The 14,048-nt window shown below is 38.1% G+C and overlaps 1 protein-coding gene across 2 annotated transcripts in view; it reads left to right on the top strand.

Moving 5' to 3' along the window:
• Positions 1–14,016, top strand: part of LOC136847240 (uncharacterized) — a 693,244-nt gene extending 679,228 nt beyond the window's left edge. The window contains exons 1-3 of one of the 2 annotated variants that reach the window (XM_067118732.1): positions 7,572–7,768; positions 12,479–12,587; positions 12,818–14,016. In XM_067118732.1, the coding sequence (XP_066974833.1) occupies positions 12,505–12,587; positions 12,818–13,868 (1,134 nt within the window). In that variant the 5' untranslated portion in view covers positions 7,572–7,768; positions 12,479–12,504 and the 3' untranslated portion in view covers positions 13,869–14,016. Of the gene's footprint in view, positions 1–7,571; positions 7,769–12,478; positions 12,588–12,817 lie in introns of those variants that run through there. The other variant, XM_067118733.1, reaches the window with a different exon arrangement.
• The last annotated feature ends 32 nt before the right edge of the window (positions 14,017–14,048 follow it).

Genomic DNA, 14,048 nt, shown 5'->3' with positions numbered 1-14,048 from the left:
AACTCCTACCCCCTCAACCTCCTTCGTCGGTGTTTGGCGCCACTTCCCAGGAATTCCCATTCAAATCCTTTCTGCGCGTGCGCGGCTCTGCTTTGGGTTCATCCACGGGATTCATCTATACATAATTAAATTTTCATATAAACCCCCCCCCCTCTCTCTCTCTCTCTCTCTCTCTCTCTCTCTCTCTCTCTCTCTGGCTGTGTTAAATGTATGACAAAAGGCGATGAAAGGTTGAAGTTTGTTACGATGGTTACGTAATATAGAAATGATTTTGGTTTCATTTTCATTTTTGAGAAATGGTTGAAATTTCAAACAGCTTAATACCATTCATAAGGAAGCTGTTCAAGGGATGAATTTTAGGAGAACTGCTGATTAATAGCTGAAATTTACTTCTTTTGATTTTATCACTTATCTCCTGTAGGGGGGGGATGCCGTCAGTGCACCTCACGGGGTACACTGTAGGCATTACTAAAGATTCTTTGCAGCTGCAACCCCTTTCATTCTGTACCTCCATTCATATTATCTTTTTTTTCATCTTGCTACCCACCCTCTCCTAACAATTATTTCAAAGTGCAACTGCGAGGTTTTCCTCCTGTTACACCTTTCAGACCTACCTACTCTCAATTTCCTTTCCAGAGCTGAATGACCACATAGGTCCCAGTGCTTGGCCTTTGGCCTAAACTCTATATCCCATTCCATTTATCATTTATCACAGATAATACAAATGCTTGACTAATTTCCGGGAGGAGAATTCGAAATCAATCATAATGCTGATAATAAAAAAGCACCCACTTGAAAATGCGTCAGTGTTCATGCAAGTAAAACATTTACCTTATTTTTTTCAGTTTTGTGAGGTTCTCGCGAAAAACAGATATCTGGAAATGGTCAAGGGGATCCAGACGTTGGACGGACTGTCGATACTGAGGCCACTAAAAAGCAGATTTGAGTCATTCTGAAAGTCAGACGAAGTTAACTGATGGTGCTCAGTCTGGAAAGACTGGAAAGAGGCACAGTTAGTGAGCCTTTAGAATAACTTACTGTATTATGCATTTCGGTTCAAATGAACCTAGAGCTCTGTTATTCTTTTTGTAATAAACACTTTAAAAATCTGGCCTCCCTAATTGAATTGAATCGAATATAGAATTTTGGCCAAAGGCCAAGCGCTGGGACCTATGAGGTCATTCAGCGCTGATACAGAAATTGACAGTAAAAGGTTTGGAAGGTGTAACAGGAGGAAAACTTCAGTTGCAATATGAATCAATTGTTAGGAGAGGGTGTAAAGTAATATGGAAGAGAGTATGAAAGGAGGTACAGTAAAAGGAACGAAAGGGGTTGCCGCTAGGGACCGAAGGCACGCTGCAAAGAACCTTAAGTAATGCGTACAGTGCACCGCATGAGGTGCACTGGCGGCACTACCCTCCTACGGGGTAGCCTCCTTAATGATGAACCTATAAACGCCACCAATATTAAAATTGTTTAGCGTTCTGGAAGATATGAGTATAATTTTACCGTTATGCATAAAGTGAAATATTTTGTGTGTGGTGTACACATATAGTGAGAATATCAAGTTTTTGAGTTGAAATGAGCAAAAGATAAACTTGTACATAATGTTGATGAAGGGATTTAGTTACAGTTGAAGCCTGGGAAAGGGATCATCAGTAGTGACTCACATGTACGTCTGTGAAACAATGCTTAGAAAAATACAGTGGCGTTCAGAATAATTAAAGTGTACAATAATATATTTCTGAATCATTTTTTCGAGAATTATGCACAAAGTTCTTTGCCTGAATTTTTATGTATAGTGGGAAAGGAAAAAATTGTTCATCAAACAAGTGTTTACTTATGAAAATCGTAATTCGTTGTTAACCTCTCCTAAAGTAAGTTTTGAATTTTCATTTAATATCCAAATCACTTTCATTCAAAAGTTTCAGGAAAATAAAACATTGTTTGTAGAAAACGTCCTCCGTTGAACAAAACCCACATCCAGAACAACGCATTCGTGTAATCGAAGTGACAGTTTACAAACCATTATTATGCCATCCCAAAAACAGACTGACAAGCAGTTACATTCATGTCAGCTCCATTCATTAGTCTTATGTTTGTGTCTTTGGAAAACAAGCACCGTTTAGGGAGCGTGTTTTTCCTCCTCGTTACGAAGACATTAGATTGACAGTAGTGCTCATTCTTATGGCCTCATTAAGACTGAAGCGCTTATCTTAACAAATAAACATTTTTTGTAGTGACAATTAGCCCTGTGAATTTTTGTAGATTATAAGTACTGCGCTCCGCTCCTGTTGGTTTGGTTAAAACTTAGCCTTTTATGTATGAAACGTCAGATGGAGTTTGTTTTTCAACCCCCGTTCTTTCTTTGTTTATTAATTTTTTTTTTTTTTTTGTCTCTAGTCTATCCGAATTTTTAATCGGCCGAATGCCATCCCTGGGAAGCTTTAAAAGACGTTACGTGAACTTTTAATAGCCGTGATGGCCTATTAACTTCTCAGCATTCTTGCACTCCTTGAAAACACTCCTAACCTGAGTCCAAGTGGAGATAACGGTAGAAGCTTAGACCATGGCTCTTACCTTCCGTGGAAGGATTCGACTAAGACTGTATTCAAACAGGAGGCGATTCGGCAGGTGGGCTTGGGATCGGCCTTAAGCTGGAATTTTAAACTCAATGTTGTCCTGGAGCCAAGTGGTGTATGCATGCTTGAGAGGTCCCGTAGGTTACTAACCTAAACTTGATGATGCATCACTTGGGACACCTTTTCAGTGAGGGTAGACATTCTGAAACCCGGCAGTAATTTTGATATTAAGTGTTGAAGGAATTGATGCCTCGAAAAGTAGGGGTACGGGAAATTCAAGCTGATATAACTTTACACCTAAAGCATGTTTTCTTACCAATCTTCATTCAAAATGAATCTCGTTTTAACACTTGAAAGATGGATGCAAAAGAAATGTCATAGGTTGAAGGTCAAGGCGACCAAAGGTGCAATATTTTGGGCTAGCTTAAAATTTGAACCCTGAAATACGTAAATTATCTTCAGAATTCAACAAGTAAATGATTTATTCAATTATTGGTGGATTCTAGTACAGTAGCAAGTGGGAAAGTTTTTGAAACAAGTTGAGGGAGAAATACCTCTGGTTTAACTCCATGCAGCCTATGTAAAAAAAAAATGTAAAAAGCAAACATACCCTTTGGAAGCAAAAAAAAAAAATAAATAAAATAAATAAATAAAAAGTGTATCGCAGACACATTACAATTACATTTGAAAATCTCTCTCTCTCTCTCTCTCTCTCTCTCTCTCTCTCTCTCTCTCTCTCTCTCTCTCTCTCTCTCTCTCTTTGGTCTTTTTATATTCCTCCATCCATTTACTTATCCATGAGGAATCACTCAATGTACAAAAGCCAATAGAATGTTAACGATTCATTTTTGAAGCCCTTTACAGGCAGAATGAAGGCAGTGAGTGTTTTACCTGCTGTCTCTTCATCGTATGTGGTGGTTTTTTGTTAGTGTGCCTATGCAGATTATAATGGAGTCTTTCCAGTGATAAATGACTTCCCTTTGTTAATGCTGCAAATGATGGGTGAAATTTCCATGCAGAATAGTGTACTCTAACAAATTGATGGGCTAGATCATTAGTCTCCGCTTGGAACCCCAAAGGCAGTTATTTATAGTATGTTATTTATTTGTGACGACAAAAGAGGACCACTACGCCAGTCCTTTCTGGGGTAAATGACGTCAATCGAAACAAGTTAGTGGTTACTACTATCTTCCAAGCGATTATCAGCTGCTTTTTTTAATCACTGTTTCAACAAACCGCGATGATGTGAAGAGGTACCAACATTTCACTTCTGTAGTTAAGCTTTTGATTTTCTAAACCTTCCAGTAATAGTCGTTGTCGTAACTGGGATTCTATTTTCCTAGACCAGGTAATGCCCAGATGTTAATAGAAAACCTGGTCCTTTTATATATATATATATATATATATATATATATATATATATATATGTGTGTGTGTGTGTGTGTGTGTGTGTGTGTGTGTGTGTGTGTGTTACAGTCAACATGCGTAATCAGTCATTACGTGAATTACCTGAAATTTCAGTCAGATAGCAGGAAATGCACTTTGGGGACATTTAGTCCCAGGAGCTAGTACTAAACACGGCGAAACAGTGAGTCACTACACTGTTTCGCGTGTTCTAGCTCTTAATGAAGTGTCAAATATATTTCATAAATGTTTATTACTAGCTCCTGGGGATCAAATGTCCCTAAAGTGCATTTCGCTATCTGACTGAAATTTCAGGCAATTCACAGTAATGACTGATTACATGTTATTAACTTTATATATATATATATATATATATATATATATATATATATATATATATATATAGATAGATATATAAAATGAATATATATATATATATAGATATATATATATATATATATATATATATATATATATATATGTCTCAATCACAGGGTAGCTACTGAAATCATAACTTCATGATGGCTGACGTTACCATGGCTAGGTTGATACTATTTTGAGACGCCATGGCCTCCCAGGCCTGCAGTAGTTCAGATGAGATGAAGTTGAGGAGTACAAAAGATTCCTGAATACTTGTAAAACCACCGTGCTATTCCTAATTTTATTACATTTTAAGTTGATTCCTGAGATTTTCACAACACCGAAACATACCTCTCATGACGGGTTATTAGATTTTGTGGTGGCTGCTCAAAAATGAAAGATACAGCTCTTGCAGAATTGTCTTCACTGGAGAGGGATCTAAGAATTCCTTTTCTAGATTTGCCATCTGGCCCCTTTTAGATTCTAAAGCTGAAAAAAAATTAATTGATGTTCAGCTCACACAACAGGAAATTAGAAAAAAATCGTGAGTACTAATGTCAGTAATTTGTTTTCTGAAAAGAAAACTATTTGCCAACTTTGTCTGTCCGTCGCACTTTTTCCTGTCCGCACTTTCTATCCGCTCTCAGATCTTAAAACTACTAAGGCTAGAGGGCTGCAAATTGTGGTATGTTGATCATCCACCTCAATCATCAAACATACCAAATTGCAGCCCTCTGTATGCCTAGTTTTATTTTGTTTAAGGTTAAAGTTAGCCATAATCATTAGCTACTAGCAACGATATAGGCGAACCATCACCGGGCCGTGGTTAAGTTTCGGGCCGCAGCTCGCTAACAACATTATACCGAGACCACCGAAAGATAGACCTATGTACAGAAAATTCGATTGCTCCGAAGAAACTTCGGCGCATTTTTACTTGTTTGATTTTTCTAACAGAAATTTAACAAACGATGGAAATGAAGTTCTTTCTCTTGGCCTTGCTTTTTGACTCCCATGCAATTTAATTCCTTCAAGTATTTTTATGTTTTGAAAAACTGTGTGAGAAATTGCCATGCTTAAGGTGGTGAAGCCTTAACAAAACTCATTAGGAAGATTTCTGTATCAGCATATGATAACTTCCAGAAACTTTAATCGTAAAAAGGAGGGTAATCAATTATGTAAGGATCGAATAACTATTTCACGGAGCCTTTTGGGAAAAACAGTGTAGTTATTAGTAAGCTAGGTAAAGGCACGGGTTTTGTCGTGATAAATAGGTCTGATTATTTATAGAAAAACCGAAGAAAATACTTTATGACATCACAAAATTTTGGATCTTGAATTTAGATATAGTATATAAGTCATATTGTAAGATTAGAAGACAAATTAAATAGGATGATATGATTTCTGAAAGATAAGATTACCTCAGATCTAATCCAGGTTATGTGTATAGTCTGTCAAAGGTACATTGAATGGGAAACCTATCAAAACCCATTATTGTGAACTTTTATTTAAAATCTGTCAAAATTTTTAATCCCAGTTTTAAAGCCTTTAACTATTAATGAATTTAGCATTTCTAATTCTTCCAAATATGTCAAGAATTAAGTTCTTTCGATTTTAACCAAAATGCTGTAATGGCTAGTTTTCAAGTAGTCTCACGTTTTACGCATATCCCATTAAAAGAAACAACTGACGTTATTTTTGGTAATGCTTGTGAAAACCACATATCAACATTTGGGCTTGAAAAATTACATTAAAATGGAAAAAAAGTTGCAATTAAGTACTGCTGATGGCATTTTTACTTTTGAAGGTTTAGTTGTATAATCAAATGAACGAAGTTGCAATGGGACATTCCCTTGGATCTGGATACGCAGATTGTTTCCTGTGCTTTTTACGAAAGATTTGGTAGTCTGAATGTCATTGCTTTCAAACCTCTATTGGAACCTTCTCACGTGGCTTTGTTTTATGAATAGTGAATTTCGATACCCTAATACTTTACTTGTGAAACAGAACATGATAATAAGTGGTCTACAGAAGTAAAGACAGATTGAAACGTTAGTTAATAAGGAGAGTGCAATTACTTGTTTGGGATTAAATGACCTCGGCGTTGGGTCGGGTATGATACATGAAACATATGCTACTGGGGTCTAAGCGATGTCAGGCAGGGCAGCCGATCGAGACTACAGGTCTACCCCAAAGCCAAACCAAAAGTCCTTCAAAAGAAGGCATCGTGCTTACCCCATACAAAAATGGGAAAAAAGCACGTTAAAAGAAGAAGAAGAAGATTTTCTACCAAAGTTGTATAAATTTAATTCATTACATGCTATGATAAGTACAGATTACAGTGTCTGTTCTGATTTTAAACTCTTTCATCAAGATATGGTTTTCCGCCATTTTCATCTGAGAACTCTTAAACCATTTTTCTCTTTTACAAAATTCTGAAAAGCTTTTTGAATAAGTTTCGTCCAAGACCGATGTACGTTATGCCAGTTTAGGTCACAAGTACATCAAATTACCATGCTTTGGGCATAGTAGCCATACAGTCCGAAAAAAGTTACAAGAAATGCTTATGCTTAAACACAGTTTATATCGAATCAGCTTTCAGTTTTTTCTTACTAGTCCATTTACCATTAAATTAGATCGCTATTGAGCGAGAGTGCAGTTTACCTCAGGGCAAGCCTGTCATTGACTGAGATATTACAGAACGTACTCTGTTAAGTCTTTGTTCATCTAAATGAAACCGGAACTGAATATCATCTTGTTCAATATACAATTATCAATCGTATAAACTAGCTTCTCTCAAGGTATGTGATAGAATAAGTCTCTTTTATTTTATATTTGCTAGTTTTAGTTTTGAATATAATTTTCGTTGGTATTTTCAGTTCTTTGTGTTTTATTAACTTTTTTCCTAATCAGGTTAGTCTTATTTTCAGTCCTATAGCTTTGTATTTGTTTTATCCACTTTGATAAGTTTTAGTAAGACAATTCATTATACTGTATTTTAACTGTTTTTATATTTTTTGTCATTAATTTCAGACTGGTGATGATCAGGTTATCCACTTCTAAAGCATGCGTAATGAGTTAGTGTTCTACTCATCAAGATTTTTTATATATATATATATATATATATATATATATATATATATATATATATGTGTGTGTGTGTGTGTGTGTGTGTGTGTGTGTGTGTGTGTGTGTGTATGTGTGTGTATAGTATAATATACAATGAGGTTTGTTTCATTATTTTACTTCCTTGCTATCCGTAAGTTTTAACACGTAAGTACTAACCCCTTGTAAGCAAGTGTTGCTTGTGAGCAGCGAGCTTCATGGAGGAGTAAGTGACGTGTCAAGTTGGACTGCTTGTGTTCGAGCGTCGTTGTGCAGTTTCGTACCTCCGGAAGTTTATTACTACGCGAGACTCAAAAACTGTGAGTTCATTTTTATATTAACCTAAAAGTTGGCGCTGTTTTTATTTTTAGAATGTACAGTTCAGGGCTTGGTAGCCGGTGGTAATGGGTTATTTTATGGTTATTTAGATTAACTTGTCATAGCCTAAATTCCTTCACTCGTTGATCAGTAGTTTAAAGCTAGGCGTAAATTCCTCAGGTTTAAGCTGAAAATTGCACATTTGGGTAAATTTTAACCCTAATATAGCCAATAATCTCATGCTGAAGTTGAAAATGTCCAAAACTAGCTTACTCACATGAAAACGAAATGAGTCTCGTAGACGTTCGAAGCATCCAATAAAATAGTTTTATTGTGTGCTTTTAACGTCTTAGAGGCTCATTTCTTTATCATGAGTAAACACAGTCGTAGAGATATTTGACCTCTCCTCCCCCCTATTATATCCTACAATTCTGTGGACCCCACGGGGAAAAGGAGGATTGGTGGGGGCGGTTTGGGTGGGTGAAAACAAAACGGGTGAAATACAAGGATACCATTGATTTGATGTAATCAAACTTGGGGGATCAGGTCTTCACCTATCCAGGGGGCTTCACAATAGTTATCTAACCAGGGGGGCCTACCCCTCGCATAACATAACCTAGGTCCTTGTCTAGTTGTGGGACTTTACTCCCCATGGACCCCCATGTAACCTAACCTAGGGTGCAGGCTCGTTACCTAGCCAGGGTGTCGGGTTCTTATATTGGCAAGTGGGGGAGGCCTTCACCCTTTGGGGGTCTGCCCCCCTCAAAAAAAGTTATCTCAACTTATGGCAGTTTAAATTAGAATGAATAATGGGGTTGCATCTGTACAAACACAGCCCAACCAAGGCACTAGGTCCTTCTGGCCCCACTAACACAACTTAGGCTCCCCAGTCCTTCTTAGCCTATTATAGTGGCATGATGTCACTTTACAAGCCTTTCGATAAATCTCTCCTTAATCAGACTCAGAACTCTCAAGTATCTGTTGGCGTTAGAATACAACGTGTATTTTCGTTGCATATTCCCCCATACTGGTTTTCCACAGTTGCAGGATATTGTACACTGGGTGGGTCAGTATCTTTAAAATTAGGCCTAGCCTACTAATTTGCTAGAGAAATGAATACAAAACCATTCAAAATGCACTAAAATATAGGAAAGTCATATTTTAACTCTAGAATACAATTATGGTATACAGCACAAATTCACTAAATGACCAAGCATTCAGTAAACCTTACCTAAATCTGAGTCAGAACTTGCAGAAATAGGCTATCATGGCAGTGTTAGAATATGGCCTGATACTTCCTTTTCATTTCACTCATGTTGTTTACCACCCAAAAACTTGGTTTTTCCCTCTGTTCTAAATAATTGTAGGATTTAAGGAGTTCTAATATCTTTCACGTAATATTTTACCAGAACTAATATGTTACCGAAATGTATTGTGGAATCATTCGTAAGCTGTAAAAGAAACCAAATCTTCTAAAATACACAAGAAACAGAGCCACATGTTTACACTAAGGAACAGTGACAATGAATTGGAGCTGATTTTTACAAGAAGTGCCCAAGTTCCAAAATCCCACTTAATTGGAAAAACTTTAAACATAAGTACTTAGAAAAAGTCCAAGTAACAGCATTCATTAGCAAATACCCTGGCAACAGTAAACTTGTAGTAGATTCTGTTGTGATTTTTGTATGATGCATATTAAGGAGACTTAGAAATATAGCTTAGAAAATCAGTATTGAGTGTAGTTATTAAATACAGTAAAGTAAAATATCTCCTGGAGTGGCTTACATTATTTCAGTATTGACTTGTTAATTTGATTGAATACAAAGACCATTTTACAGAATACTGTACAGTAATATGGTGTCTTTTGCTTCTAACAGCATCATTGAACTCAGTTGAACAGTAGCCCATTGATTCTATCCTAAACCTTCCTTCAGTTCCAAACTAGACCCCATTAGTACTGTAGTAGGCTTTTGGTATTACTGTATTTCAATTTCTTGCCCACACCAAACATAAGAAATGGTCAAATGAACATAATTCTGGCATTGTTTGTTAGACCCAAGGCATAATTGGAATGTAATAACATACTTGTAGTGTGCACTATTCATGAGTACATTTTTGTTCCTACATAAATAAAAACCTTCGTTCTTTACACAGGATTTAGCTTGCTAAAACGAGCTGGAACAGCTCCTACCCCCATGGTAACCCCTCATTCAGTATCGGGATTGAGTTCCCAGTTACTGCCATATACATCATCTCTGCTCTACACGCTGTTGCAGAAGGCACACTCAGCAAATTCAAGAAGAGGAGAAGGAAGTCACTGTTGTCTTCGTTTTTGTTTTCTCTGTTGAGTGCTGTTGCCTCCTCCCTTCTTCCAAATCCAGCAAGCAGAGGAAGGTTGCCTCATGCTCCTGTTGCCTTGCGCACAGGTGCAACTACTACACAGGGTTCTTTGGAACTTCGATGTATCGGTACTGACCCCGATAGCCCACCTGCCTGGACCACTGGTACCGGCCCCAGTAGCCCGCCCAACGGTACCATCCCCGGTAGCCCGCCCACCCAGACCACCTGGACTTGCCCCACTAGTCCGCCTACCTGGCTACTGGTAACTAGGCTTGGTCTCTCGCTAGTGGTACTGTACCTCAGCTCCCGTTGCCGAGCGCACGGGTGTGCAACCGGTACCGGCTCAGGTAGGCCTCCTACCCAGTCCTTCATTACACTACCAGCACCTCTGGTCTCTGGTTATTGGTACCGCTGCTCCTGCTGCTGAGTGCATGGGTACAACCGTTACATGGGGTTCTTCAGACCCCCGGTGTATCGGTACCAACCACAGTACGCCACCTACCCAGGCTATTGGTACCATCCCTAGTCTCTCTCTAGCAGTACCGAGGTACTGCAGCTCTCGTTGGTGACTGCACAGATGTAACTACTACCTGGGGTTCTTTGTACCTCTGGTGTACCAGTACCGGCCCCGGCAGGCCTCTGTCGTTGCTGACTGCATGGGTGTAACCGCTACCTGGGATTCTTCGGACCCCTAGTACTGGCACTTCATGCTTGGGAGTTTTCCAGCCTCTCTCCTGGTGAGAGGGTTCTTTCCTCGCTCACCATTGGCATTCTCGGATACCTCCGTTCCTTGAGTGGCTGTTTACAAGACTAGAATTGTCTCCAAATATTGATGTGGAGATGAGGTATCTCTGTTGTCAGCAGTATCATTGTTTAGCTCCTCTACCTTTGCCATTAAGCTTTCTGCTCTGGGTTTTTGGAAAGGCTTGGTCAACCTTCAATCAGGATTTGATGCTAGGAGCAGATGTTTCACTTGTGGAATGTTGGCCACTAGCCTTGGATACATTTTCCATGGACCAATGGTGGCTGTTTAACAGGTTGGTTAGCGAGCCCAGCTCTCTTTGGGACAAGTAGCACCTCGTGTAGGTATCCGGTTGGCAGGAGACAGGTTAGGTATGACTGGCTCTTATCCTCGCTTACTCCCTTCTTCTCTGGTAAATAGAGAGTCAAAGTACCATTCTGTTTATACAGGCTGGATGAACTTGGGTGTAGGTTAGCTATCTGACAGAGCACCAGTCTTTTCATTGGGAGTGAAGGGATGCAAATTCCCCTCCTCTCTTGGCAAAGGGAGAGGATGACAGAAAATAATCAAGCTCATTGATTGATGTATTGTCTCCAACACCTTCAGTTGGGTTCTCAAGTACAAGCCCATTACTTGATGGTCCAGAAGGCTAGCATCTGCTACATCCCATATGCACAGTATGCTAGAGGTGTGGGGTTCCTTCTTCAGCTCCTAACGGACAGGGAGGTGGCACCCCGGGTTGGATGAATCTACCAGCCAGATTAAAGATTTGCCCAGACTCCTCCCACCAGTGGATAAGTCTCCAAGTGTAAAGAACAAACTTTTGTATTTGTGTAGGAACAAAGAGCAAAATACAAACCTGGAGTTCTTTACTTTTATGGCCCACCTAAGCTACCCCTCACTCTGGTACCTGGGCTGGAATTCAGTGGAGTGCAGACCGACAGGTGTTTGGGGCTTTCCCCACCTGTCGGTAGTTTACTACCAAGTCTATAAGTTTGAATGGCCATTCCAGCTAGCATTGCCATCTAAATCCTATGTAAAAAAAACTTCAGGTTGTATGTCTGGAAAAATACAAAATACTTTTAAAATTTGCTATTTTACCAAGTTCAGTGACCCATCTAGATCACGCTAAAGGATATTCCTAAATAAATGGCCTTGTTTGTATACCTGGGAAAAATACAAATTACTTTTGAAATTTTTTTAAATTTGAATAATAATTGCAAAGTAGTAATTAGATAGGCTATTTTAGTACTCTGTATGAATTGTGCAACACTATCAGCTATGCAGGTTGGTCCTAGGGTACCCTGTTTTGTAGGCTATATGCCAGACTTCATTACTTAGTGGATTTTGATACTTAGTAGAAGGGACAGGCCCTCTACCTGTCCATCAGGCTACATCAGGCTAAGGTGCCACTTTACTGCCTAAATGTCTTATTGATTACTTCTTCCTCTCTTGACCAGCATATCTAGTCTGCTCTGACTATCTTTGACTCTACTTTTCTTCACCCTTTTTTTCCCTGTAGTTAGACTGATTGATTGATGGTACTTCACCACTTTTCAGTAATTTCACAGATGCTTTGGTCTATAATTTGCTTTGGCATGTAATCATAGAATGGTAATTTCTTTTTCAGAAAAGCAGTTGGGATCACTACTGAAAATGGCATTTTGTAGAAAGCAGTTGTTTTGGAGTTGCAGCCTTTTCTTGGCTGTATTGTCATGTAAAGGAAACTTCATTCTCAGGTGAGTACAATTTCAGTAGGAATGTTAGGTTTATGATTAATTTACTATGTAGCTTTCTTGTGCAGTCTGAAATTCTGATAACATAGACTGAAGTATGTCACATTCATATTTTAATGTACCAAACTGCTACATTTGTATGCTTGTCCTCAAATGTAAAATCTGGTCAGGCAGTAATATAGGTATCTGAAATTTAATTTAAAAAGCTTCATTCTGAATTTTTTATCTCCAAGCAATGACACCGATGACAGCAAGATGTTGCGTTCGAGGGTAGGAGAGTTCGTTGCAGTAAATGCACAACAGTCTCTAGATGTCAGTTCATTGGAGAATTTTACAAGTAAAAATTCACCGGAATTTCATCCAAATCCTAATGAAGATGACCTTGATAAAACTCCAATTAAATGTTTTAGTGACAGTGACGACTGTAAAGTCAGTAGTAGTATGAGAACTAGTCAAATAGACAACAACATAGAACTTATGCCCACATCTTTTTTTCCAAACATAACTAAAGCCACAGACATAAATGAACAAAATTCAGCCATTGAAGATGGCATACTAAAACAGGAAAATTCTTCCTCCAGAAGAACAATTGATCCTAGAACTATTATTAAAATGCTCCAGAAACCTGTGAAGAATTTAGATTTCAGTGTATTCAAGGAGTTGTTTTTGAAGTGCCTTGATAGAGAGTTTTATGAAAGATTTTATTTTGAAAAGAACAAAGTTAATCGTGAAGGCAACTTTACCAATATATCAAATCTGCTTAAGGCACTTTGTCACAAAGCTGCAGAAAATTCAAAGAATGCCAGTTGCAGCTTTAAAACCCACACTCTTGAAAAAGGTTTAGGTAAAACTAATGACAAAATGTCAATAAGAAATTTATGCTCTTTATTAAATTCATCTGAAGTAAATTACTTGTTTAATACATCAGCAATTGAATTAGGTTCTACCAGTTCTATTCACAAGAATTTGACAGCACTTGACAAATTTTTTCCTTTAGGAGTGAAGAAACCTGAAGAAGTAGTAGGTGGTGATGTTTTATTAGATGAGGATAGTGGATTACCTCTTGATTCCCAAAAAGGCATTGGCTTTCGAATGTTTTACTGGACTTATGTGTCTACTTTTCTATATGCAGCCAGTTATCTAACCAGTTTTCTGTTCAGTCAGTTTTCCATACCTGGTTTAGTCATGAATTTAATTCTTTTCCAGTTTTTCCCTGATATTATCCAATCTCCTGTATTTCAGTCATTCGATTTGGCACTGTCTGCTCTGTATTCATCATTGTAAATTTTACCTTGAGCATCATTGCAGTGGTTACTGACTTATTTTACTGGAAGTTAGTTTCATGCATTATAATACAGTACTTTATTACAGCATTACAGCATTTTTGTTTTATACTGAATTTGTATTACAATAAAAAAAATTTTATATAAGATACTCTATCCTGAATTTACCTTATAAGAAATT

This window comes from Macrobrachium rosenbergii, chromosome 16 (assembly GCF_040412425.1).
Source record: "Macrobrachium rosenbergii isolate ZJJX-2024 chromosome 16, ASM4041242v1, whole genome shotgun sequence".
Taxonomy (NCBI): Eukaryota; Metazoa; Arthropoda; class Malacostraca; order Decapoda; family Palaemonidae; genus Macrobrachium; species Macrobrachium rosenbergii.
Note: the sequence above shows the minus strand (reverse complement) of the source record. Positions and strands in the feature narration are given on the sequence as shown.